Here is a 27283-nt window from a genome sequence, read left to right as displayed (position 1 = left end):
AAAAAAAAATTAGGGTATAGTTGGAATATTTATTTTTCCAATAGAAAAAAAGTCAATTTTGGTTAATTTTGATTAAAGGAGGATTAGAGGAGAATAGTGAATAGAGAATAGAGTGAAAAAAAATTAGGATATAGTTGGAATATTTATTTTTTCAATAGAAAGAAAGTCAATTTTGGTTAAATTTGACTAAACGAGGATTAGAGGAGAATGTGTGAAAAAAAAATTAGGATATAGTTGGAATATTTATTTTTCGAATAGAAAGGAAGTCAATTTTGGTTAAATTTGACTAAACGAAGATTAGAGGAGAATAGTGAATAGAGAATATAGTGAAAAAAAAATTAGGATATAGTTGGAATATTTATTTTTCCAATAGAAAGAAAGTCAATTTTGGTTAAATTTGATCAAACGAGGATTAGAGGAGAATAGTAAATAGAGAATAGAGTGAAAAAAAATTAGGATATTAGGATATATAGTAATATTAGGATATATAGTAGGATATATAATAATATTGGGATATTTATTTTTCCAACAGAAAGAAAATCAATTTTGGTTAAATTCGAACAAAGATTAGAGGAGAATGTGTGAAAAAAAAATTAGAATATAGTCGGGAAATATTTATTTTTCACGACAGAAAGGAAGCTAATTTTGATTAAATTTAATCGAAGTTAATTAAATAATGGATAAGCACGTGTCACGATCCGAGGAAGAAATATATATATATATATTGTAATGAAGCTAGAAACGAGATTATACTTGTCGTAGTTTGGCCAATTGTGCATTCTTCGCGTAAAAGAGATCGTTGCCATTTTATGCAATTTCAAATTCAAAACAATTAGTCACGATGAACTAGTCGCGATGTTGAACAAAGAGATTTCTAATTACATTTTACGATAATTGCATGACGTAATATGCCAGAAACAACCCCCTTTCTTATCCCAGTTTCTTCTCGATTCTTCGTTGTATTTGTATATATCACATTGTTCACCAACAATTTTTTACAAATTCTAAATTCCTCTCTTGATCTCGCTCAAAAAAAGAAAAGAAATTTTACGATCCAACGAAACTGGAATTATCGAGGCGAAGAAAAATAACCAAGAATCTTCGTCAAAGTTCGCAATAACCAGCCGGACCCTTTCGTTCGAGCGCCGAATCGATCCGAATGGATCAAGATCGAAAAACTCGGGGAAGAAAAGTAATTCTCGCGTGTATCGGAAGAATTTTATTAACGAGGGTGAGGGAGAGTTTCTCTCCCTCCAACTATCTCCGCCATGATTCATCGGCTCTCTCGAGGATCTCGACGAGGAGTTTCCACCGTTCGATCGAGGGACGAAGGAGAACACGGTTCACGATCGAGAACCGCACGCCTCTTCTTCCCTTCTTTCTCTCATTCCGCCCGTCCATTCGCAGGTGGCGCACTCTTCCTCCTCGCCACGTTCGACCCCCTTTGATAGGGGGGGCGTACGAGGCGTTCGCGAGGAAAAAGCGTGTGGCGAAGAATGGAGAGCGAGGCATCGAGATCGAAACGGCTCCACCCCCGAGGACAGATTGGTGCCTCGAGGACGCGATCTTACACGAGAATGCAAAGAGGCGAAAAGAAGGGGGAGTGAGAATAAATGCGTCTCGTCCCGGAGAGAAATAAACGCGTGAGGAGGTGTTCGGTACATAACGAGTTCGTCGACGCAGACTTTCGAAAAATCTTCTTCCTTTCGCGCGTGATCATCCTTCTTTGTTATATATATATATATATAGATATATCCTTTCTCTGTTGATTCACAATTTTCTTTCCAATTTTGCTAGTTTTTTCCACGAAATATGGAATATTCTTTTTTACAATGTCAATTTTTCATCCCATCGGTATATTCTTATTAATCTCGACCCTTTTTCCGATATTCGTGCCTTTGGATACGAAATTTTATTAATTAATCAAGTTTAAAGATCTTTTTTTCCCTTCCTTTCTGATGGATTTACATTTAACTGCGAAAAAATTCTTAATATAATTAATAAAACGTGGAAATAATTAATAAAACGGTGTAGAAAATCTCTGGGAAAATCGATAATTTTTTATTATTATGGGCTATCTCGCTTCGGCCACCTCCCTCTTCCTCTCGTCCCCGCCAAACTTTTCATCTTTGTTCTCAACCGGTTGTTCCTGTCCCGCTATGTTTCCCGTTTCCAATACCCCCTTTCTCTCTCTCTCTCTCTCTCTCTCTCTCTCTCTGCGCAAATGGAGGGGAACGAAAGGACGGAAAGAAGCGATAAAACTTGGCCGACCAAAGTTTTCTCGATACGATACGATACGATACGATACGATACGATAAGATGGAAAAGTTCCAAGGCTTCGAAAACAAGCCGAATACCCGCAAAAGTATCCAAGGCGAACGATTCTAATTGCGATGCTTCTCCGTATCGTCTTTCTCAATCGCGATCACCGTTGCGTATATATCGCAGCTAAATGTGTACAAGACATAAGAGAGTGAATTAAATCGATGGAAATCTGGTAATGGATTCAAAAGAACAATCTGTTTCTCTTAAATATTAATTCTAATATATTATTACCTACTTTTCATTGATTCATGAGGATTCATAAGAAATTCCAGTTTTATACAGCGTGAATATATCGAAACCAACGAGATTGAGGAAGATAATGGGGCAATTACAGGGATCGATGAAGTATCAATTGTATCATCTCGGTCGAATCGTTAGCTCGAAAGATGGCTACTTGACCGACGATACACCGTGATCACGGCTACGGCTTTTACATCGTACATCCGATATTTGGGTCAAGGATCGGAAGGGGGATATACTTGCACGCGAGGAAAAGTTTCGAGAAATGGAAGCTCGAAGGGGGATGAAATTACGTATAAAGAGGCGAAAAGGGGAGAGGAAATTAAAAATTATTAGCTCTGAAATTTTTAATTGGAATTATCGAGGATCGGATGGATAAATCGGTGGTATGTCTTGAAATTATGTATGCCTGGAATTAGAAATCACTTCGACGTTCATTATCTTATTATGATTCTGAAAATTCACCCTCTCGCTAATGATCCTGTTCAACGTCGTAACACGATCATCTCTAAAACTTTGGATATGCTTCGATAGAAAGATTTGCAATCGAGGTTTTGGAATCTAGCTCGTAACGACAACGGTGCAGAGTCGTTAATGGAAACGAGCTCAAAATTCCTAGAAAATAATTAATTGTATCCACCGATGAACAAACGAACGAAGCCTATTCCCACGATTTATTCGAAATTTTAGCAAAATTTTCCAAACTTTTGTCGTTTTCCAAAGACTTTAACTTTACCAAAACTTTTGTTTTCCAAAGACTTTAACTTTACCAACAATTTTATTTTGGAATAAAAAAGTAACCGAAATTGGCACGACGATCTAACCGCCATTCCATTTTTTAAATTTCCAAAATTTAAAAAAACTCAAAACGCTTAAATTTGGGATGAAAAATCGAACCTTCGATCGATACTTATTGCGCTTACATGCATAAAATTCACGAGAAGAGCTCGGTTTACTCGACGCGAAATCGTATCAGAACCCTTCGAGGGTAACAACTCGTTGACACACCAAGGCCCCCGTCGTCTCGCCAACTAAATGAAGAGGTCTGAATCGTGAATCGTGGAGGGGTGTAACAAGCATCCTCCTTTTCGTTATGACGTGCCGATAAATTCCACGTGGCAAGGGTTAGCGTAAGGTTCGTTGCCTTGACATCGACAGCTCGTTACACCGTTAAGACGGCCGGCTTACTCCCCTCCTCCCCTCGTTGTATACATAATTCAGATATCCCTGTGCGCGGTTTCTCCGTTTTCAGAGAGCAAAGGGCTTCTTCCTCCCCTCCCTCTTTGAGGAGTCCCGTCTAAGGAAAGCCAATTTTCCCTTTTCGCCCCCCTCCTCCTCTTCACCTTCTTCGTTTTCGCGCGTTAACGCCTTCCACTTCCTTCTAATTCGAAAATTAATTTTGACAATTTTAATGGGACGGTTAAATAGGGAGAACGTTGTTGAAGGAGAGGATCAAGTATCTGCAGAAAGCTTTCTGAACACGTTTCTTAACCTTAAGACGGATAAAAGAGGATGAAAAAAATTTCCACTTCTCGAAACGAACACTCTGACGACACTTTTTGTTTCGAGCCATTCATGTATTATAGAAATCCATTAGGATTGGATGTCGAATTCGAAGAAGGGAAGGAGAAAAAAAACCCTTTCGATCTTCGAGCAAATAATAAACGTCCAAATGTGATTCGTAATACGATACCAGTTTTCCCACGATACATTTCACGGAGGGAAAGGAAAGGAAGGAAAGAAAGAAGAAGAAAAATCCCGCCATACGTTACGAACAGTGACAACGAGAATGGAACGAAACTATATCGACTACTGCTAGTACGATATTATATAGGACCCAACCTTGTAACAATCAGGGCGAGAATATATATTAATGTGTCGATACTGATGACCGGGTATCGATAATTCGTACGTCGATAAATCACGATTCCACTAATTTTTTTTTCCGCGAGAAAAAACTCGCAACGGTTTAAGTATCGCAAGGGCGGATGAATTCATCGTATCGCGTATCCATTCGACGTTTAAAAGCCGCGGCTACTATAGCTACCTACACCCCTCCGCTTATCCCACCAATTATTCCTAGTTACATTCTGTTAACCGGTTGGCAAACACGAACAGAGATACAGCGCGACGCGATATCGTAACGCCACGAACGTTTATTAGGACGAGAGGGTAACAGGGTGTTGCAATGTGTGGAGGGACCGAACACACCGAACACTCGCCTAATAAACAAACTCGCGAGATATCTCGTCCGTGGCGTCGCACCAACGATATATATAACTGTGTCGCGGAATATCCGTGGTGAGATATATATATATATGTATGTGTATATACGTATATATAAATCGTGTCGTGTGGAATATCTCCTCCGTGGTTACGAGGCGGTTAAGCTTATCGCGTGAAGAGACAATTAAAACGCCAATCATCGGCAAGATGCCGTTTATGGATACGATAATTATTCAGACGAGGGTTAATTTCTGGAATAATGATCAAACGAGGGAGTCGAATTAATTTTCGATTAATCTTCTTCGATGGAACATAAAAAATATGTTAAAATATTAGGAACTATACTTAAATATAAAATTATATAAATATAAAATTATAAAATTATATAAAACTATACTTAAATAACCGCACTGAGTCAATTAAAAATATTCTTCAACTATTTTTAATACTTCAGTTTTTTTTTTACAGTAAAATTCGTATAAATTATATGGAGAAACAATTAAAATCATCGGCAAGATGCCGTTTATGGATACGATAATTATTCAGACGAGGGTTAATTTCTCGAATAATGATCAAACGAGGGAGTCGAATTAATTTTCGATTAATCTTCTTCGATGGAACATAAAAAATATGTTAAAATATTAGACGGGGAATTATACTTAAATATAAAATTATAAAATTATATAAAACTATATTTAAATAACCGCAAGTCAATTAAAAATATTTTATATAATTAAAAATATTCTTCAACTATTTTTAATACTTCAGTTTTTTTTTACAGTAAAATTCGTATAAATTATATGGAGAAACAATTAAAATGCCAGTCATCGGCAAGATGCCGTTTATATATTTATGATAATTATTCAGACGAGGGTTAATTTCTGGAATAATGATCAAACGAGGGAGTCGAATTAATTTTCGATTAATCTTCTTCGATGGAACATAAAAGATATGTTAAAATATTAGGCGGGGAACTATACTTAAATATAAAATTATATAAATATAAAATTATAAAATTATATAAAACTATACTTAAATAACCGCATTGAGTCAATTAAAAATGTTCTTCAACCGTTTTTAATACTTCAGTTTTTTTTTTTACATTAAAATTCGTATAAATTATATGGAGAAACAATTAAAATGCGATACGATGATAATAAGATACGATAATTATTTAGACGAGGGTTAATTTTTCGAATAATGATCAAATGAGAGAATTAATTTTCGATACTATTTTTAATATTTCATTTTTTTTTTTTTTTGCATTAAAATTCGTATAAATTATACGTCTCTCGTGTGGATTAAAACGCCAATTATCGCCAAGATGGATACGATAATTATTCAGACGAGGGTTAATTTCTCGAATGATGATCAAACGAGGGAATCGACACGATTAATTTTCTTCGATGAAATATAAAAATTATGTAAAAATATTAGTCAAATGATGTCAAATAATCAAAGGAGAGAATCTATTTGTCGATAATGATTAATTTTATTAATGAAGAAGAATAACCAAAATAAATCAATTAAAAATACTAATTTCAATCTACAACCAGTTTTCTTCTTTTTACCTCATTCTTTTTTTTTTTTTTTTTTTGCATTAGAAAAATTCGTATAAACTATAACCATTTGCGTGGACGGACAATTAAATCTAATCATCAAAAATGCTATTTATAAATACAATAATTATTCAAACGAAGGGAATTATTAATTTCTCGAATGATGATCAAAGGAGGGAATCGAATTGTCGATACGATTAATTTCCTCCCATAAATATAAAAATTATTAAGAGTGGAAATACGCGTGAAGAGTAATCACAATGAGTTAATTAAATACTAATTTCAATCACTTCAACTTTCTTCGTTTCGTCTCATTCTTTCCTTGCATTGGAAAAATATTTCGTATAAACTATATGAAGTCGCGGAGATGGATAATTGAAATACCAATCATCGAAAAGATGCTATTTATAGACACAATAATTATTCAGGCATTTAATTTCTCAAATGATCAAAGGAGAGAATCTAATTGTCGATACGATTAATTTTCTCCCATGAAACATAAAAATTATTAAGAGTGGAAATACGCGTGAAGAGTAATCACAATGAGTCAATTAAAATATTAATTTCAACCTGCCATCACTCCAACTTTCTTCGTTTCGCCTCATTCTTTCCTTGCATTGGAAAAATTCGTATATAAATAGAGTCGCGTGAACGCGGACAATTGAAACGGCAATCAACGGCAAGATGCCGTTTATGGATACGATAATTATTCAAACGAGGGGAATTCGAAAGGGTTAATTTCTCCAATGAAACATAATGGAAAAATGTTAGGCGTGGAAATGAAGAGTACCCACGATGAATCAATTAAATAGCTCGACAATCGCGTGACGAAGAATGCTAATTTCAACCTACAATCGCTTCGGTTTCCTTCCTTTTGCCTCCTTCTTTCTTTGCATTGGAGAAGTTCTTCTCGAGGAGGCGACGGCACGTTTCATCGATCCCCTACTACAAGCTCTCTCTTTCCAATGAAAAAAACCACAAATTCAAGAAAGAAAACTACGTGATCCGAGATGAAAGTGTCCACATTTAATATTTCCTCCTCTCGAGATTCCACTTTCTACGTTGACACTAATTTCTCTCTCGCCTCCCTTGCTTCTCTCAAGCTCGCCATAAAACTCCACCCCCCGAATTGGGCTCCACCGTTCAAAGAAACCACGCTCGCCTCAAACCACGTTCCCCTTCAATTTTCAAATCGAAGGGGCGGCGTTCGATAAAATTTAAATACATACGACCGAGATAGAAAGCGATACATAATCTATCTTTTTTCATATTCTCTACTAAACACTATATAATTCTCTTCGAATAATTAACATTCCTCTCTGCCACGTTCGAGTCACAAGTCCAATTTATGATAAATTGTTCGATATTATATCGTTATAAAATTTATACCGTATTTAAACAACGATATTTTCCTTCCTCGATAACAAATCGATAATAAATTTGGAAAGGGTCGCACTACATTTTTCCACGGGGTCGGGCAAACATTCGTAACAAAGGACTTCCTTCCCTTTCGCGCGAAAAAGGACACGAAAAAGTCCTCGTAAATCCCTCGTAGAGCTCGAGATAAGGATGAATCCAGGATAAATTCAACATCGGGTCGAACCTTCCGATAACCGAAATAAACGTTTCATTCGAATTTAGAATGATACTTTTCATTTTTGGCCCCCCGCTGCAACGAAGATAAGCGTACCGAATACACCCCCCAAATAACTTGAAATGGAAAATCACGGTTATCCACGACTCGGATTCGACACGAGAATTCGCCACAATTTGAATTAGAAATTCCATATTCTAGAAACTGGCGTTCCTATCGTTTAAAATCGGACATTGATATACACACCCGTTTCGCGTATACGAAACTTATTCCCAACTTAGGTGGAAGCTTATTTAAATGCTAAGCGCCGAGATAAACCAGAGATCCAACAACCTCCTCCTCCTCCTCCTCCTCCTCCTCCTCCTCCTCCTCCCCTCTCGCCACCTCTATTTATATACCCGCAAACACCACCAACCGGTTGCTTTCATCGCGACCGTGTGCCGCGTGCAACCGTATCCAACGTTGGCCGTATCCAAGTTAAAGCGGCGTCTAATTAAGTGGCGAAATTACGAGGCAACTCGTTTTAAACCGACTGGCCGGCCACGCCGGTTTTCCCTCGAAAACTCTAATCCACCTCTAATTCGAAGAACTAGAGGAGGAGGGGAAGAGAGAAAACTTAAAACTTTTCGTTTTTAAAACGCGACGAGATGGGGAAAGGGGGATCGAGAGGCGATCGAAATGGCCCGATAATGAACTCTTAATCGTCGGGAAACCATCCATTCCCGGATGGTATATATAATCCGGTGCTCGTTTCGACAGCCGTTCTGCCTCCTCCCCCTCCCCCGTGTGTGTGAAACATTTTAATTACGAGAAGGTGGGGAGGGAGGGGGAGGGGAATACGCGAAAACAACATCGCGTCCCGTTAATGTATCCGGTGTGCATAAATATTCATATAAGGGGAGGGGAGGGGGGGGATCCCATCCGTGAATTAATCAGATGTATCTCGTATGAAACGCGCAGACCAATTTACAATTTTATTTCCCCGTTTGTTTTCGTTATTGATTCGTGTTGGAACGCGATTACGAATTCGTTAACTCGCAATTATATTTCGAGTCGCTTAATTGCTACTTTTGCCGTAGTGAATTAGAGAGAATCGGACGCTGATGCGTTTTCTCTTCGTGCAGTACAGTAGTTTTATCCGCGAGATGAAAATTGAGAGGATGATGTGTGTAATAACAAAGTGAAAGTTTTTAAGAGAGAGAGAGAGAGAGAGAAATAGGAAATAAGAAAGTTTGGCAATTTGAAAATAATAAGATTTAGCCAAGTGTATTTTACGTTAATGAATTTTAATTTACTCCCCATTGACTTATTTGTTTTTTTAACCCGCTTCGAACCCTATTTTAATCTACCCTTAACTCACTTTAACTCGCTTAAGAAACAAAATTTTAAGGTATCACGACTATAATAACTCATTTTCACAGAAAGTAATCTCACCGCACGTTTAACTATTTACACCTCAAACATTTTTGATAAAAATTGCACCAACGCGTTATAATTCTCTAATCTCTGTTATACCTTTTAGCATTAATATTTTACTTTCTCTCAAATGAAATATTTCGACTTTACACGAGCCGCGAATCGAAAAAACCGACAGGAGACAGGAAAACAAAGTCTTATCGGTATACGATTAACAATGGAGAGAGGGAGGAGGGGGAGTGATCGGTCGACCAGTCGGTGTTTAGCCGATGGTGATGGTTCGTGTCTAGGCTTGGTCAAATCTGTACACGAGGAGTATTCTCCTCTGGCCCTCCACCTGGATTATTCGAGATACTCGATACATCGCCGTGAAATCCTGGACACACATTTTCCAAACCAACGAGCTTCTGCCTCTCTATAGGCTCCAACTAGGATAAATGCATGTACCGAGTAGATGTACGCGAGTCGCGGTCATCGATCGGTATTAACGATGTACACATGCTCTCCCTCTCGTGATAAGACTTTGCGATATACGTGCGGAATAATACGTACATACAGATGGACATAATTAGAATAACAGGCGGGAAACATCCGCGTTCCATATATCATACTTTTATATTCGTGCAAGCTAGCGTCCGTTGATTCTTTCTTGATTTATTGATTAATCCTTCTGGATTTATATTGGAAAAATTTTGAAGAACACAATTTAACAAGTTTGATTAATTGAAATTATTTTATATCGTAATTATAAAATAATTATCTCTTCGATTTTACTAGATTGGAATTTTATTTAGGTTTATCAAAATGGCGGCTTTAATGGCAAATGTATTCTTGGTCCTCGCCGTCAGAGGGACACAATAGTCGTCCATTCGTTTCTAAAGACCTTCTAATCTCCAACAGTCTGTTCCATTGTCTCTGTTTACACAGGTTTATTAATTTATTTCTATCATAGATCTTTTTTTTTTTGCGATATAATCTTCTCTTCTTACCAAATTATTAATAATTTTTGAAAAAAATTAATATCCATTTATCGAAACGTAAGAAATGTAATTACAATTTATATTCATCCATTCAACGTTTTCATTCCGATTGAATAATTGAAAACGTTCATACAGACGTCGTTACACGTATCTGCAACATACATCATGCACATTTCTTTTTTTCTTTTTTTTTTTTTATTATAGGCGGTAACACAACGAACAAGTTCGACAACAAGATTACTCGAAAATATCGCTACATTTTTCATAAAATTATTTACATTTTTCTATTACAGGCGAGCTCGTGGATAAATGCACGATACACGTATGAACCGGGATCACCATGGACGCGGTTCAATTGTTCCTTGTGCTGCTGGCATCGTCGCGCTACTTTCTACATCCGATCGGTAAGTCAATTCGTTCACATAATAAATTCCAATGTGAAACTCCATTTTATCCTCCGTTTTATCATCTCTTATCATCTCTTCACGACACAATCGCGATAATTCGTGAGAGGAAAAAGAAAATTTTTTTCCAAATCTTCCAACGTAAACCATCTAAGAGAACTCGATCACGAAGAAAAAGAAGAAGAAGAAGAAGAAGGAGAAGGAGAAGGGGAAGAAACTTAACCACCAAAGGTTGGTGGTCGGCTACCTTCATCCCACGGAAACACACTAGCGGCGGCCAACTTTCTCAATTAGTGCCCGATCGACCTGCAACTCATTCGTATTCACGATGAACCTAGGGTCCCTAGATAGAGTAGACCGATAGCCTAGCTCTCCACAGATTCCCCGTCTCTCCATCCTTGTTCCTCCAACGCTATTTCTCATCTTTTTTTTTCTTCCACGTGTTTTTTTCTCGTCATATACACGCGTCTATCTCTTTCGCCTCGCGAAACTTTGAATTTTTTAAACGTCTCTTCTCTCTCTCTCTCTCTCTCTCTCTCTCTCTCTCTCTCTCTCTCCATCTCTCTCTCTCTCCGTACATTGAATTCTCCGCGCATTGAAAAGAAGCAAAAATGAGTAGTATTTGAACGTGTGTACGTGCGTCTTCTTCTTCGTTTCAATGGATCCGTTGAATTTTTCAACATTTTATTCCTATCCTCCACTCATCCATCCATAAAGAAAAAAACACACACTTTTAGTTAAAAGCACAGAGAACGATCCGAACGATCATTCGAAAAGTAAGTGGAGTATAATTACACATGAAAATCGTGACTATTATCGCTTCTTATATTTCGGTTATATCTCGATGATTTTCCTAACTGAACGTCGACGATGAAACACGCTGGACAGGATATCCACTTTAACGAAGATAAAACATGTCTATCGCTTGTGTAGCCGGGACGAGTTACTTCCAAGTCGAAGAGGTAGGGGGGAGAGGGGGGCGGGGGGGGGCTCGTTTTATCGTAACGACGTAGATAAATCTCGCAAAATGATTTCTCTCGAGCACGACGGCGTTAACCGAGGTGGGAAAGTGGTTTTTGCGGTGCTCGCGGAACGGCTTGGCCGTAAAACATAAAAGTGAAAGGGAGGGGGAGGGAGAGAAAGGGCCTCGACTAGCCGTCAACGAATAATAAAGTAACAAAGCCCTCGAAAACACGCGAAAATCCACGACCCGTTCGTTTCTTTTGCACGCGAACGAGCCAATTTTTTTCCCCCTCCTCCCCGCTTTCGATTCGGATCGAAAAATCCGTGAAACGATGGAGGGTGAAAAGAAAAATCGAACCGTCTCGTGCGAATTTTTTTCTTTAACGTGGAGATAAATCTTAATAACAATTCTTCTTCTTTGTAATTCTAATCACGGAGAGAAGCTTTTATTCTAAAAAAGACTACGATATTCCTCGAGAGATATCCGACAAAGATCGATCTCGTTCGAGGCGCGTCTCGGTCGTTGATAGTGACATAGGGTTAGATATATGAAATTCACTTTTAGAAAGCGTGTGGGTAAATAAATCGTAGGGAAAATTAAAGGAAAAGTATGAAGAAAGTTTGTTGAGGACAGTTCGAATAGAAGGATGCGTTGATCGTGAGCAAATTTTTACATCCGAAGATTAAATTGAATATCTCTTATTCGCATTGCCCCTCCCCCTTCCCTCCCTCTTTGTCAATCTTCTCATCCACTTGGCGAGGCAAAAACAAAGAATCACAGTCGCTTCTATTAAAGAAAAATTTTCTTACGAGAGAGAGAGAGAGAGAGAGAGAGATAAGTGGGTTAGCAAAGAAGAACGAATATCATTCCTTCCTTGAGAAATGTTCCCTATGACGAAGTGACCGATTCTTTGCTCTTCGACGACCAAGAATTTCCTTTGATAAGATGAAATATGCCGAAATGAAAGGATAATTTTTTTCCTCCTCGTTTCTTTGCGCGGACCGATTCGAGTGTACGATCGAGGCAAAAAGAAGAAGAAAAAAGAAGAAAAAAAAAAAAAAGAAATCGTAAAGGAAAAATTTATACGATCCTTTGATGATAAAATTTGCTTCGGCAAAAGAGACGTTTACGCGAATGGTAGAAGATGTATTTGGATCGTTAAAAAAAAAAAAAAAAAAAAAAAAGGGTATACGAAATTTCTGGGGAAAAATTGACGCCATAAAAGGTAAACTGCTCCTATCCCTTATCGAAAAGAAGTAATTTTTTATTTCCTTAGCTCCTTAGGTCCAGAGGAAAACTTGTTTGCATCGTTATTGGCTACTTTCTAGTGTCGAGGTCGAAGATCTCTCCTCTCCATCGTACAACAATGACTCGATTTTCGTTATATTCCTAAAATTCTCTTCCAATTTTTCAATTTAAAATTTATCCCCTAATTCAAATTGTTGTATCACATCGCTTTCCTTCCTCAATTCAATCGTAAAATCAATCGTTGAATCGTGATAAAGATATCGGGATCGATAAATCGTCGAATGAAACGAAATCGAACCGATATTCGAAGCAAGTTAAAAAAAAAAGAGATCGCAGCAACAAACGTTCAACAATGTATCATAATTCGAGGAAAACGGATGTAAGTTTACGCGCAATTGTATTACATTTGTTTTCACATTTAATCGATCGATTCGAACGCACGGTTCGACTTTCGCACGAAAACTTCCCCTAAATCTTCATGATCGAAACCCTTTAAGCTCTGTACGATGGGTAACGATTAAACGAAAATCCATCTGCTCAAAGAGATTTTGATTCGCACATAAAAGGAATAATCAGACAAATATCTTTCTCGAAACGTTTATACGAAATAAATTACGCATCGCCTTGTCCAAAACAATCCCAAAGAACGATATCTTTAAGGATATTCTCGCTTAAACTAATTTCTTCTCTCCTCTTGTGCATCAATTTATCAATCGTCCGAATATCGTGATTAGAAATATTTTAGAATAAGCTTGATTCTTTTCATTTCATATATTCACGTATCCGTGAAAATACAATCGATACTCGACGAATTGAAACGAAAGGAATGGTAAAATTTAAAGAAAAAATAGTTCGATCGGATTACAGCGATACGATAAAAAAAAAAAAGACATATAGCTCTAAAACAGAAGCAGAATCCTCTTTTGTTTGTCGTCTATCCGTTTACTCGCAAAAGATATAAAACGAGCTCCGCTATGCTCGTTGTGTGTGACGTAAAGAAATTACCTTCCCCGAATAACCATGTCGCGGCATGTACGGAATAATTTAAAGGATAGTTCCCTTAATTCTAGATACACTGTGTATGTGTACTTGTGTCGGATAATAATAGTTCTCTCTCTCTCTCTCTCTCTTTTCCTCTATCTAACTCTCTTCCTAAAATAAACTCGAATTTCGATCTATTAAGATATCATTCATTTCCATATTGATCGTTCCATCGAACGACACAATCAAATTTCACTAATCCATTATTCCATTCTTCTTCCCCTATTCAAACGCGACTCGGTTGGAAGACACTCAAGACACGAAACTTCCGTCGTTCCAGATTCCTTCCTTCCTTCCTTCCTTCCTTCCTTCTCTCGCTTCGCGTTGTAAAGAGAGGGTACGCCGTAATTCCATCTTCTTGGAGTCAAAAAATCGTCGCTTTAATCAAGAGGCAGGGAGGATAGTAAGAGGAGTAGTGGACCTTTTGCGAACGTTGCAGCAGCAGATAAGCCGAGGTTACACTCTCTCTCTCTTTCTCTTTGCAAATTAGCAGACACCAACAGGCACAAGTTCAAGGCATTCGCTCTAATAGGTAATGCAATTTGAGAAGCTCGCCGACCAGGATGGAATGGTAGGCGGATGACCAGACGGAAGAGAAGAAGAAGAAGAAGAAAAAGGAGAAGGGAATATCCCCTCATCCTCGGCGTACGTAGAGCGAATCTTAAATTTTCTGGCCGCAAGCATCGTTTCCGTCCTGAGTGAATAACTTCGGTAATTACCATCGACCCAGTTGCGCTACCCCCTCGAGTCAACGTCTCGAATTACGTTTGACCGGGAAAGGTACGACAACTTTTGATATCGCGGTGTATATAGGTCGATACGAGTTCCAAAACTCGAGCCGAGACCAAGTTTCCAAATATATATATATATCGACGAACGAAATTCTCCAGCCATACTTTTCGAAAATTCGTCCTTGGTGGTGTCCATTCGTAGTACGAGGGGAGATGTTGCAAGCACGTTCGAAGGATCGATGGTGGATTCTTTTGACGAGAAATAATTCGTGAAACAAAATTTTCCTTCAGTTTTCCTCCTAGTTACCATCTCGTTTCAAACTTTCTACTCCTTTCCTTCAAAATTATTACAGCATAAAACGCAACCAAAGTATTTAAGTTGTACCACATGAAGTTGGCAATCTTGGAATAAAACTTGTAAACTCTGCTTAACCTATATTTTGTTTACCATATATATATATATATATTATTGTTCTTTTACGTTTGTGTAATAAATTCTTTTTTGCATTAGGTTAACTATGGTATTACCGAATTTAGAATGTTATTTCCTTTATGAGTTTAAACTGGGCCACAGTGCAGCTGAAACATATCAAAATATGAGGTTAGCTTTCGAAGAAGATCCTATCGATGAGAGAATTATTCGATGGTGGTCTCGAAAATTCAATCTGGAAGCATCGAAATCCATATTAAACAAAGATAAATCGAAAGCCAAAATGGAAGCTAATTCACGAAGCATCCAATGATAGTTTTCAGATATTTGAGCGCAATGGGTAAAGTGATGGAAATGATGCTCATCGCGTAAAGCTCGAAATGGTACAAGTCCATTTTTAGAACAGAATTATAACCTGTAATGAGAAACGGATAGTATAGAATGTTGTACGCCATCTGGACAATGATTGGATGCTAATGAAAATCCTAAACAAATGGAAACCATCGTTACGACTGAAAAAAAGTTATGGCAAAGTTAGCATTCTATTGGCAAGAAATAATCCGCGATAGACGTGGATTTATTCTTCTGCATAGATCCATCTTACTCACCAGATATTTCTTCCAATCGATTATCACTTGTTTCACTTTTATATTGGTTTTAAAAAAATAAAATACTCGACACTCGAGAAACTGTAAACATTTAAAGAATTTCTTTATTAAATTATTAAAACCATTTGTTTTAAGTATTAAAACCATAATGTTTTATAAAAATGGAATATATCGGTTGAGAATCTCGTTGGGAAAAGGTCATTAAAGCTAATGGCTGGTATTTTGATCGAATAAAGATTATGGTTTCGAAAATATATCGTTTTTCTTCCGAGCAAGAAAAAACTGCAATTTCATACGATCCGATAGTTACTCGAGGGAAGAGCAAGAATAATATTTCGCGTAACAAGCGAATCTGAATAATGATGCGTTGGTAAAAACATTCCAAAACTTCTTCTTTATCGAGCAAAATTTAAAATCCGCCTGCGGCACTATACGCATCAACCATAAAAACTCTATGACGCGTATATTCCCGTCACAAGACGGGAGTATATACGAAATAATTGAACGATAAACGAAGAGATTGCAACTGACCTCTAGGTTGGCACAACTTTCTGGCTCGTTCAATCAGCATCCGGTACAATGACTCTCGTAATGATTTCCGCGAACGCCGCACGATATTTTTCCGTAGTAATGCAATCTCCTTGAGTTTTTTCGGCTTGGCTCCAAGTCGTTACACGTACGTTATTCGATAGCTAGGACTTTCGGTCCACCGGAAAATAGCATTTGGGGGAACTCGTGCGACCGAGTAAACTCTTGCGGCTATACACTGGAACGACGTCGTTGTTCTTAAACCGATGGTGGAGGGGAGAAAAAAACGTGGCAGCGAGAATCGAGAGGGCGTCGTGTTTCGGATGGAACGGTATAAAAATGTATAGAAAAAAAAACAACAACAACAACACAAGGCAGGAAGATAAAAGCTTAACGACTCGAGTTTCGAGCAGAAGGAAAAGACAAATATATCCGTGGTGGAAAGTTTTCGAACTTGCGCAAAACTTTCCCAATATGCCGTTACTTACGAAATATCGTTCCTTCGAAATTCATTTCTGTTAGAAGAATGTTCGTTAACCGCCGTCGGTCAACGAAGGGAAAAAAAGATTGTTCTCAGATTTGCCGAGAGCGTAAATTTTGAATCTTAACCTCAACTTCTCGCTCCTCGCCACTGTTTCGCTTATTCCTAACGACAACGAGCAGCAAACTCTGAAACGTTTAACGCGTGGAACATTTCTATTTTCTTTTCTCCACTTCCTTTGATATTTCGCGAAACAGAAACGCGAACACCAAAGCAACGATTTATTATTAGTACGAAAGGAAGAAACGCTCGAGACAATTTTTTCGAGAAACTTTTCCCCTCGTTATTACTCGGCGTTATTGCACGTGGCACGAACACGAATTGACACAAGTACGACGACGATGTCGTTACGTTAATTTCCCACGCGCGTATCTCCGACACGAAGCGAGACTTACCGAACCAACCGAGGCGCGTATTTCTCAAAGCAGTATTCTCCGATGTTTCCAGATGGTGCTGTTCGCAGCGAGAAGCCGGCCAACGAGGAGAATAAAAATAACGTCCTTTCTTCGGTAGCTGCATCTGTCAAGGATGTCCTGGCGCAGTCCGGCGGCAACGCTATGCTGCCTTGTAGATTCTCCGGCCCCGGAATAGTGAGTACACATATGTATACAAGCGAATGTATACGTTCTGAATGTATACAAGGGAGGTGGGGCTCGCGTGTACGAGTGGACTCCCCACTCCTCTCCTCGTTCGTGTATGCAAAAGCTTCTGGGATTGTATACGGGTATTACGTATGGGCCGATGAACACCAAGGAAGTGTGCGTATCGTACCACAAGCGTGGCGTTTCATTGTTGGAATCGGGCGCATCGATAAACACCCAAGCAAGGCAGATTTCCACGCCACGATCCATTATTGTGCTTTCGAGCGAACGTCGTACACGTTTCCCAAAATATAATAGACTCCTTCTTTCGCTTGTCGAGACTTCCACACTCGCGTACAATGCGGGGATTGCGAAGCTACTGACGAATCAACCTTTATTGTCCCTTGTGCACCTTTCTCTAACCACTCGACTCTACAATCAAAGCGTTTTACAATTTTCATTTGTTTTCTAAAATCGATCCTCCTAAGGCCATCGACATCTGTACATATAAATTGATTGATCGTGAACGGTGATATTCGCCGTGAGAAGTACAATTTCTTTGTAAAAGAATAAAAGTTGAGTTTATATATATAAAAGTGCGACTCATATCTTGTACGTTTATACGTGAATTGAGCGTGTGATTGGACGCGATCGCCGTCTTTCGATTCTGTTTCCTTGTCTTTGAACCGATGCGACATAGAGAGCTCGGCACGATAGAAGATATCGACACGACCCACATCTATACAGTTTATTCCTATTTCCTTCGTTAAATATATTCTTTCTCGCTGTTACTTTCGACCAAATCATTTCAACAATTTTTATTCCCTAATAAGAAGCAAAAGGAAAGAAACCATTTATCCCATTCGTGGATACTTGGCTCATCACGTAACGTCTCTTCCCCTGTGAGAAGGCTCTCCCAAGACTATCTAAGTAATTTTCCCGTGGAGGAATCTCTCGTCGAACGTATCCTCTCTCGTTCGCCATCCTAATGGTAGACTGTGGCGCGTGAACCGTGGCGTCGAGTATCAAGCATCAATTATTTATCGGGAGCAATGCGCGTGCGCGTGGCTACGTCGAACACGCTATTTTATATTCAAGCGTCGCACGGTGTCGACACGGTACGTTTCACCATCCGTAAACTCGATACACGCGTCCTCCTTCCCCCATCCGTCTTTCTCTCGAGGTATACGCGCTCGTTAATAAATGATCGAGGTACACCGTGTGCAAGCCTCAGGGCTGAGGTCACTCTCGCAAAAGGCCGGAAACTGGGAAACGGTATTTCGTTCTCGAGAGAGAGAGAGAGAGAGAGAGAGAGAGAGAGAAAGAGGGACAAAAGCTGGTCCCGTTTGACGCGCGAGTTCGTCGCGCAACGAGCAACGGCAAGAAGAGAGGGCGGCCTTGATGAAAGTGAGGACACGCGTCCAAGGAAAACGCAACTCCCTCCCTCCTCCCTCCCTTCTAATTTCTCCATTTTAATGTTGCAAAGTGTCGAGTGCGCCAAGAACCGAGCATTTCTCCTCCGTCACCGGCTCCTTGTTCGATCCACGCACATATACACACGCGTATATACGCGATAGTGCATAAAGGAGGGCGAGGGAAATTTGTATTTTACGCGAGTTCACCTACAATGAGAGCGTGATTAAGATTCATGCCGCATTATTCACGGCATAGACGCACGTGGAATCGGCCCGTTACGAAGCAATTTTCTTCCAAGGTTCTGAGGGATACAACGCTTCATCAACTTTAAGGGGTCGTCGTGTGCAATTTTCCTCCCGCTTCTCTAACGGAAGAAGGTATCGAAAAGGGAAGTTGTCGCTTTTCTATATAGATCTCTTGGCGTTTTTTTTTCTATTTTTTTTTTTTTTTTTTTTTATAATTTGTACGCGATGAGTGTTGCTGAAACAGGATAAATACGACTCCCTCTCCTCGCGTCGATTTTCGAATTTCCCCTCTGGAAACGAACGATTTAATCGTAAATCGTATTGGTAAATATTACGATACGAGAGGGGATAAGGTAATTGGTTTGGAAAAAAGGAAAAAAAAAATTGTTACGCGATGAGGATAAATTTTTTTTATCAACGAATACCGATTTCTATTTATTTCGTGATATGTATATAAGCGAATTGATATAACTTATATACGATATTTGATGATTCCAGGATATTGTTATTTGTATTATCTCGTTCGATTTTTTTTTTTTTTATTGCGTTAAATCAAACTTTGCCGATGTTCACTAAATCAATATGTAATAAAAATATTTCCGTTATTTTATCATTACACGAGTTTCACTATGAAAGAGGCAAGAGGGGCGGGGGGGTAGGGGATTTTTAAAATAATAAATTTTTCAAAAACAGTTATTTCGCATCAACGGAGAGATAAAAATAAATCGTTCCGCTCATATATATTTTTTACGATGAAAAAACCCGTTTATATTATTCATTTTATTATTACACCGAAAAAAAAAAGTTAAAAAGCCAAAAAGCTCGAAATAGATTTTTCAATCCGGTTATTTCGATATATATATCAATCCAATCCACAGAATTAACGAAATTTGCTTGTGATAATAATTTATCATTGAATCGAAAAATTGAGTCGAAAAATTATCCGTCCAATAATTTAAAAAAAAAAAAAAAGAAAAACAGAAAATCCTCATCGATCGCCGATGTAAAATTTAATTTGCAAGAGAAATTGCGCGAAATATCCAATTTCCTTGATCTTTTCCTTTTCCTTTTTCTTTTTTTAAAGTCAATGTCACGACTAAGAGAGGGTTCAGGACAGTGATGGGCCATTGCTATTTAAAAAGGACGGGACAGGATTGATTCTCCGTTGTCCTACCACTGGCAACAGAGCAGAAGGGGGGCCCCGTAAAACTCAGCAACGATAAATTATCCGGAATACCGAACCAGGAGAGAGAATGAGATCGATACTCGCCTCTGCCAACTCTACCCCCGCTTTTTTTCCGATTCTCCGGGGTAGACAGTAGAAGCTTGCACGTAAGAACGATTTAACGATCACAGAGGATGATCCATGAAGATAGATAATGGATGGACAAGCGGATAGATAAGAGGAAGGGGGGAATTGGACACAAGATTGACAAAGTGGCTGACTAAGCGGGAATAACACGTTCACGACAAGGTGAGAAGTACCGTGCCATTGCTAGGCTGAGAAATTACCTAAGAAAAATTGTAAATTTGCCCACTTACGCGTGACAGAAAATACTCTTCTTCTTCCTTTTGCTCAAGACGTATGCGTGTGTATCATTGTCGACCGGTTAATTAAATGAAAAGCTAAAGGAAAAGGTATGAAAAACAATATGTCCTGGTGAATAAGGATTAATAATAAGAGAACAACGTCTCTGATGGAACGAAAAGACTTCATTCTGTACCTGTATACGCATTTACGATTATTTATGAAAGTCTTCAACCATGCACTCGTTTCTCTCGAGTTTCTTTGACTTCTTGAAATCTTTTTCTCACGTTGAAATAACATACTTGAGGAAATTATTATTGTAATTAACAACTGAGACTGATTGCAAAGACCAAAATTATAAAAATAGTCACTTTAAAAACAAATAAAACGCACGATATAATAAAGTGTTGTAAGTAATTGAACGTTTAGAAAACAATGGAAGTATGGAAATGGCGTGTACGATTAACCTGCTATTCGTACAAAAACGCATCGATGTCGTTTTAATCGCGCCTCTATCGAACGATCTCTCCAATTTGAGAGTAATAGCGACTGATGACTCTCTTTTACAAACGAAGCAAGGACCAATTAATGGTTAACGAGTAAACGATCGTTTCACGTATTTACATTGAAACGGAAAAATGATTGAAGGATACGTTACATAAATTTCGAAGAGATCGGTCAAAGAGGAATATGATGTTATTTCTGGTGGAGAAATATCGGAACGTTTGTTCCAAAATGTTCCAAGTCGAGTGGCAAGTGCCTAAGTTGTAGTAACTTGGAAATGCAGAGAGGGGAAAGGGAGAGAAGGGGGGGAGACACGGTCGCCTACAAAGAACACCTAGTATTGGGCAAAGATCGATTCGCGCTCGACTAGAATTTCAATTCGAACCGCCGAGAAATGTCTCGGATTGCGAGTATCGAGAGGATACGACAGAGGAACCAAAAAATTCGATCGAACGTGCTGTGCAATAGCGCGGTTCCCGGACTATGCACAATGATTACGATCAAGAAGACAAGTTGACACGATCGAGAAATAGGGTAAGTTGATTTTTCAAGGGAATCAAAATTCGTCCAAAAATTTTCTCGTATCGTATCGAGTTTCGTTTCGATATTTTCGAACGTATAGGAAAAATTTTCTACATTCTTTGGAATACACTTTTCTTTTCCACGTGAGCGAACGATAAAAATGGCAAATTCAAAAATTATTTTGGATGATATCGTGAAAGGATATGTCCATATATGAAACGAAAAATACGCATTCTTCAGAATACACTTTTTTCTTTTTCTCGAATTTTTAAGAATACAAGAATTTAAACGAAAGATTGCTCGTTCGACGTGAGCGAATAATAAAAATGGCGGCAAATTCAAAAATTATTTTGGACGATATCAGTTTCTCTGAAACGAAATGCACATTCTTTGAAATACAATTTTTTTTTTTTTTGGAATTTTTAAGAATATAAGAATTTAAACGAAAGATTGCTCGTTCGATGTGAGCGAACAATAAAAATGGCGGCAAATTCAAAAATTATTTTGGACGATATCGGTTTCTGTGAAACGAAATTATATATTCTTTGAAATATACTTTTTTTTCTTTTTTTGGAATTTTTATGAATGCAAGAATTTAAACGAAAGATTGCTCGTTCGACGTGAACGAACAATAAAAATGGCGGCAAATTCAAAAATTATTTTGGACGATATCGGTTTTTATGAAACGAAATTATATATTCTTTGAAATACACTTTTTTTTCTTTTTCTCGAATTTTTAAGAATGCAAGAATTTAAACGAAAGATTGCTCATTCGACGTGAAAGAACAATAAAAATGGTGGCAAATTCAAAAATTATTTTCGACGATATCGGTTTCTGTGAAATGAAATTATATATTCTTTAAAATAGATTTTTTTTTCTTTTTCTGAAATTTTTAAGAATGCAAGAATTTAAACGAAAGATTGCTCGTTCGACGTGAAAGAACAATAAAAATGGCGACAAATTCAAAAATTATTTTGGACGATATCGGTTTCTGTGAAAGAACAATAAAAATGACGGCAAATTCAAAAATTATTTTAAAATATTGACGATATCTTGATCGGTTTCTGTGAAACGAAATGCAATACACGATGAGAAGTATTACGTTCAATTGCTACACGGAGTAATATAAATTTCACGTATGTATGAATATTTCGGAAATCGGTACACGTGCATTTAAGATCGAGAAAGAAATCCCGTTGGGAATCGGAAACTTCTCCAATTTTCTTGTTCGAATAGCGAATTGTCCCTGGAATGTCGTGGAAAGTTCATCTCGTCGAATATCGGACATCGCCTTCCTCCTCAGAATTTTTCTTTCCCTCCACGCGCTAATCGATCCGAACAGCAATTTGCAAAGGACAATGATAGAAATCGAACCAATTTTTCACCCGATTTCCAACGAGAGAAATTATTGCAATATTATCCGATAAACGTTGCAAGAAGTAAAAGTGTAAATTTTGCAATATCAACGGACAATTGATACATTCTATCGTTATCTTTTTTTTTTTTATTGAATCACGATCGAAAATAATCAACAGGTGGAGAGCATATGAGAAAAATAAATTATCGTTACACAGAAACAGAATGACGTGAACGTGAACGTCCAATAACGCGTAAACTGATGAATATTAAAACGTGAATATTATTTTGAACAACAATGAAGATATTTAATAACGTTAGAAGAACGTTTAAGATGTTAAGAATAAACGTTTAAGAACGTTTAAGATGTTAGAAGAATGATGAACGTATCTTTACTTTACACGACGCGACACACGTGTTGGAGTTAATTGTACAGAATTGTACACCGAAGAAAGATCGAAAATACCTACTTATTACCGGTTGATGGAAGCAAATATCCCGTCCAACATCTACAAAATAATTTTCTTCAAAAAAAAAAAGTACTCCCAAAGAGCGGCTGTGCAGGCTTTCGAACATCGAGGGGGCAAGCGTGTAATTTTCAATCGAACGATACACGATATCGGTTCAGAAACAAGTGAGGAATATTAAAACCCTTGGGGAAGAGATTTGAATAATTACCGAGGAATTCATGAATTTAGCTCGATGAACGATCGTTCGACGTGCCACGTAATTATCCTTAATGGGCGATAATATTAGGTTGACGCACATATAGAACCATTTTTAGAAATTTTTATCGCGACGTTTACACGCGTATCTCGATCGAAACTTGCTTCTGCTATAAATTCCAACCTCGCCCTACCATTGTACCACCACACCTCCAATATTTTCTGTCTTTCACAACACAGTGATGAAGGAAATCGGGGCTACGATTTCTTTTTTCTTTTTTTTTTTTTTTTTCTTTTTTCGTAACAATTATAACGACGGAATGCGAACTACGGATTCGACCTGGTTCCATTTTCGATCGAGCAAACGATCCATGATTTGATGACGGAAGTGATATTTGGATGGAGAATACCACGTACATATCTCGTTTGTCTTATTAACCGGCCCTCTATACACGCTTTAATAACGGAGAATAATAACGGATGATTCCGAATATATCGGTCTAATGCGCATAATTATTTCCTGAGCAATAGCTCATTACCCAAATACGGGATGGATCGGCACAGGGTGTGTACATCATACATCATTCCACTACTACTGGATTTAACCTTCGGTGGTTTGGTAACCTTGGCTTTGTTTGAACGAAATTTCTCTTTCGGGAGGGAAGTATATTGAAAATGAAGATAGATATTAAACCATCTAAAAAAAGAAGAAGAAGAAGAAGAAGAAGTAGAAAGAAAAAATCTTATTACCAGTGAGAATTTATTTCCAAGGATGATATAGATACGAAAATTTATTCTCGAAGGGGAGGGGGATAAATTTATGTCTCGAGTAAATGGGCCCCATGGGTGGTATTACAAGTCAATCTTATTCCTTCCGTTTCCCTTCCCACCACCATCACCACTACTACTCCTCTCGTATTTACGACGAAAAAATTAGCTTTTAAAATTCAAGGGAATTTAAGGCGCAGCCACGATCGACGACAAATATTTTACAATGAACAATTTACGTATTTACAATTCTGATGTATCTCTCGCAAAGAAAGAATCGTGAGAGAAATTTCCGCGAAATTTTACAATATTATTTTCACAGCAAGTAAATATCAGAAAGTAGTATCCGTGAAGTATTAAAATTGGATGAGAATAAAATGACGAATCGGGTAATTCGTCGTGTATCGTGTACGAGAACTACGAGGTGAAAAAAGAAAAAATAGGCGAGAAACGATTGCCATCGCTTCCTGCAACCGATTCGAACACCGTGCCAGATGGTGGCGCAATATGGTGGCGCGTGACGCTAGCGCCACCGATTTTCTCATAAACCGGTAAACTTTTGTACGAGTTTTTTTTCGAGAGGAAGGAACAAAGAGAGAGAGAGAGAGAGAGAGAGAGAGAGAGAGAGAGAGAAGAGAAGAAAACAGATGCCGTTTCGTAAAGAGCAGGAGGACGTCGTGGAGGAAAAAGTTCGTAGGTTAAAAGTCCATTAAAAAAGCGACTATCCGGAGAAGGAACGAAAAATTGCACACGTTTTCATAGCGGGACGCGTTGCCAAGACTTTTAATGAACAAAAGTGATGATGAAACGAACGACGCGAGCTCAAAAATATCTCTCTCTCTCTCTCTCTCCTTTTTCTTTTTTCTTTTTTTTTTTTTTTCCTTTCCTTCTTTCTTCTTCGCGAAGGAGAACGAAGTTTTCTTTGTCTCGGTCTTTTCTTTCTTTTTTTTTTTTTTTTTTTTTTCTTAGAGTTTGCTGTCATCTCGTTTCGTCAACTTTCCTCGAAGGAAATATAAAACTCGATTCCGTCGTGTAGCGATCGAGTTGTGAAATTAACGTGTAAAATCGTGGTGGTGGGGTACACGAGGAGGCGCTATTTCCGCACTTGGTGTTCCGAGGCTCTTGTCTATTACAGAAGATGGTGGGTTGTGTTCCACGCTGGCGCAGATATAGGACGATTAAGCTACAACAATGGAGCCTTAACGGATGCATATAATCGAGTCTGCCGTGCGTCAGTTACCCGTGAAGGGGTTTCCAGGAACCGAGACTTGCCACTCGAGACGAAAAGCGACGAATTCTGAGCAAAANGGTTGACTTCCCCCCTCTGCCTAAAATTGTAAAATATCAATTTTGGGGGACTTATATTCCAATGATGATTAAGTTACAACAATGGAGTCTTAACGGATGCATATAATTGAGTCTACCGTGCGTTAGTTATCTGTGAACCTTCTAGGAACCACTGAAGACGACTTCTGAAGGGAAATTAAACAGAAGAAAAAGATATCGCGAGAGAAATTTTACTTTTGACAAAATTTATCAGCTACCGAGAAAAAGACCCAAAAGCATTTGTCCTCCCCCTCCTCCTCTCTGCATAAAATTGTAAAATATCAATTTTGGAATGGCTTATGTTCCACTGACGATTAAGCTACAACAATGGAGCCTTAACGGATATAATCGAGTCTGCCGTGCCTCAGTTACCCGTGAAGCTTCCAAGAACTGAAAACTTGCCACTCGAGATGAATTTTGAGCAAAAATGAAACAGAAGAAATTTTTGACAATATTTATCAGCTACTACCCAAAAAAACTCACGAAAAAGGGTATAAAAGCACTTGACTTCCCCCCTCTGCGTAAAATTGTAAAATATCAATTTTGGGTCTTAACGGATGCATATAATCTAGTCTGCCGTGCGTCAGTGAAGATTCTAAGAATTGAAACTTGTCACTCGAGACGAATTCTGATCAAAAATAAAACAGAAGAAAAAGATATCGCGCGAGAAATTTTATTTCTGATGAAATTTATCAGCTATTACCCAAAAAGATCTCACGAAAAAGGATCCAAAAGCACTGACCTCTCCCCTCTGTGTAAAATTGTAAAATATCAATTTTGGGAGGCTTATTCTATGACGCAGATATAGGACAATTAACCTACAACAATGGAATCTTAACGGATTGAGTCTGCCGTTACCTGTGAAGCTTCTAGGAACCACTCAAGACGAATTCTGAAGGGAAATTAAACAGAAGAAAAAGATATCGCGCGAGAAATTTTATTTCTGATAAAATTTATCAGCTACTACCCAAAAAAAAATGAAAAAGGGTCTAAAAGCACTTGATTTCCCCTCTCTGCGTAAAATTGTAAAATATTAATTTTGGGGGGCTTATATTCTAGTGACGATTAAGCTACAACAATGGAGCCTTATCGGATATAATCGAGTCTGCCGTGCGTCAGTTACCCGTGAAGCTTCCAGACTTGCCACTCGAGACGAAAAGCGACGAATTCTGAGCAAAAAGAGAAGGATATCGCGAGAGAAATTTTACTTTTGACAAAATTTATCAGCTACTGAGAACTCGCGGAAAAAGACCCAAAAGCATTTGCCCCTCTCTGCATAAAATTGTATAAAATATTTTGGATAGGAGCTCGGGTACGTGGGTGCGCCACTGCCCAAAGGATTCAGGGCCATTGAAAGGCTCCTCGGTCCCCCTTGAAATTATAAAATATCAAGATAATATTTTTTTTTTCATATTATCATTCAAACTCCGTTGCAAAAAATGTCCAAACGTCAACAAAAAAATATATATTCCACGATCAAGAAAGAATTAAGGAAGTTGAGAAAGGCAATAAAATTGACGCGTCAAAGGACGAACA

General features: G+C 38.1%; 2 protein-coding genes across 3 annotated transcripts in view; one reads left to right on the top strand and one right to left on the bottom strand.

Moving 5' to 3' along the window:
- LOC122713183 (zwei Ig domain protein zig-8-like) overlaps positions 1–27283 on the bottom strand; it is a 281302-nt gene that overhangs the window by 236346 nt on the left and 17673 nt on the right. The window lies entirely within an intron of this gene.
- Positions 1–27283, top strand: part of LOC122713185 (neural cell adhesion molecule 2-like) — a 60593-nt gene that overhangs the window by 26619 nt on the left and 6691 nt on the right. For both annotated transcript variants that reach the window (XM_043933397.1, XM_043933396.1), the window contains exons 3-4: positions 10634–10744; positions 17283–17425. In XM_043933397.1, the coding sequence (XP_043789332.1) occupies positions 10681–10744; positions 17283–17425 (207 nt within the window). In that variant the 5' untranslated portion in view covers positions 10634–10680. The remainder of the gene's footprint in view (positions 1–10633; positions 10745–17282; positions 17426–27283) is intronic.

This window comes from Apis laboriosa, unplaced genomic scaffold, assembly GCF_014066325.1.
Source record: "Apis laboriosa isolate Shangri-la unplaced genomic scaffold, ASM1406632v1 scaffold23_cov150, whole genome shotgun sequence".
Classification (NCBI taxonomy): domain Eukaryota; kingdom Metazoa; phylum Arthropoda; class Insecta; order Hymenoptera; family Apidae; genus Apis; species Apis laboriosa.
The sequence above is the reverse complement of the archived record's forward strand: the minus strand, read 5'-3'. Positions and strand labels throughout refer to the sequence as shown.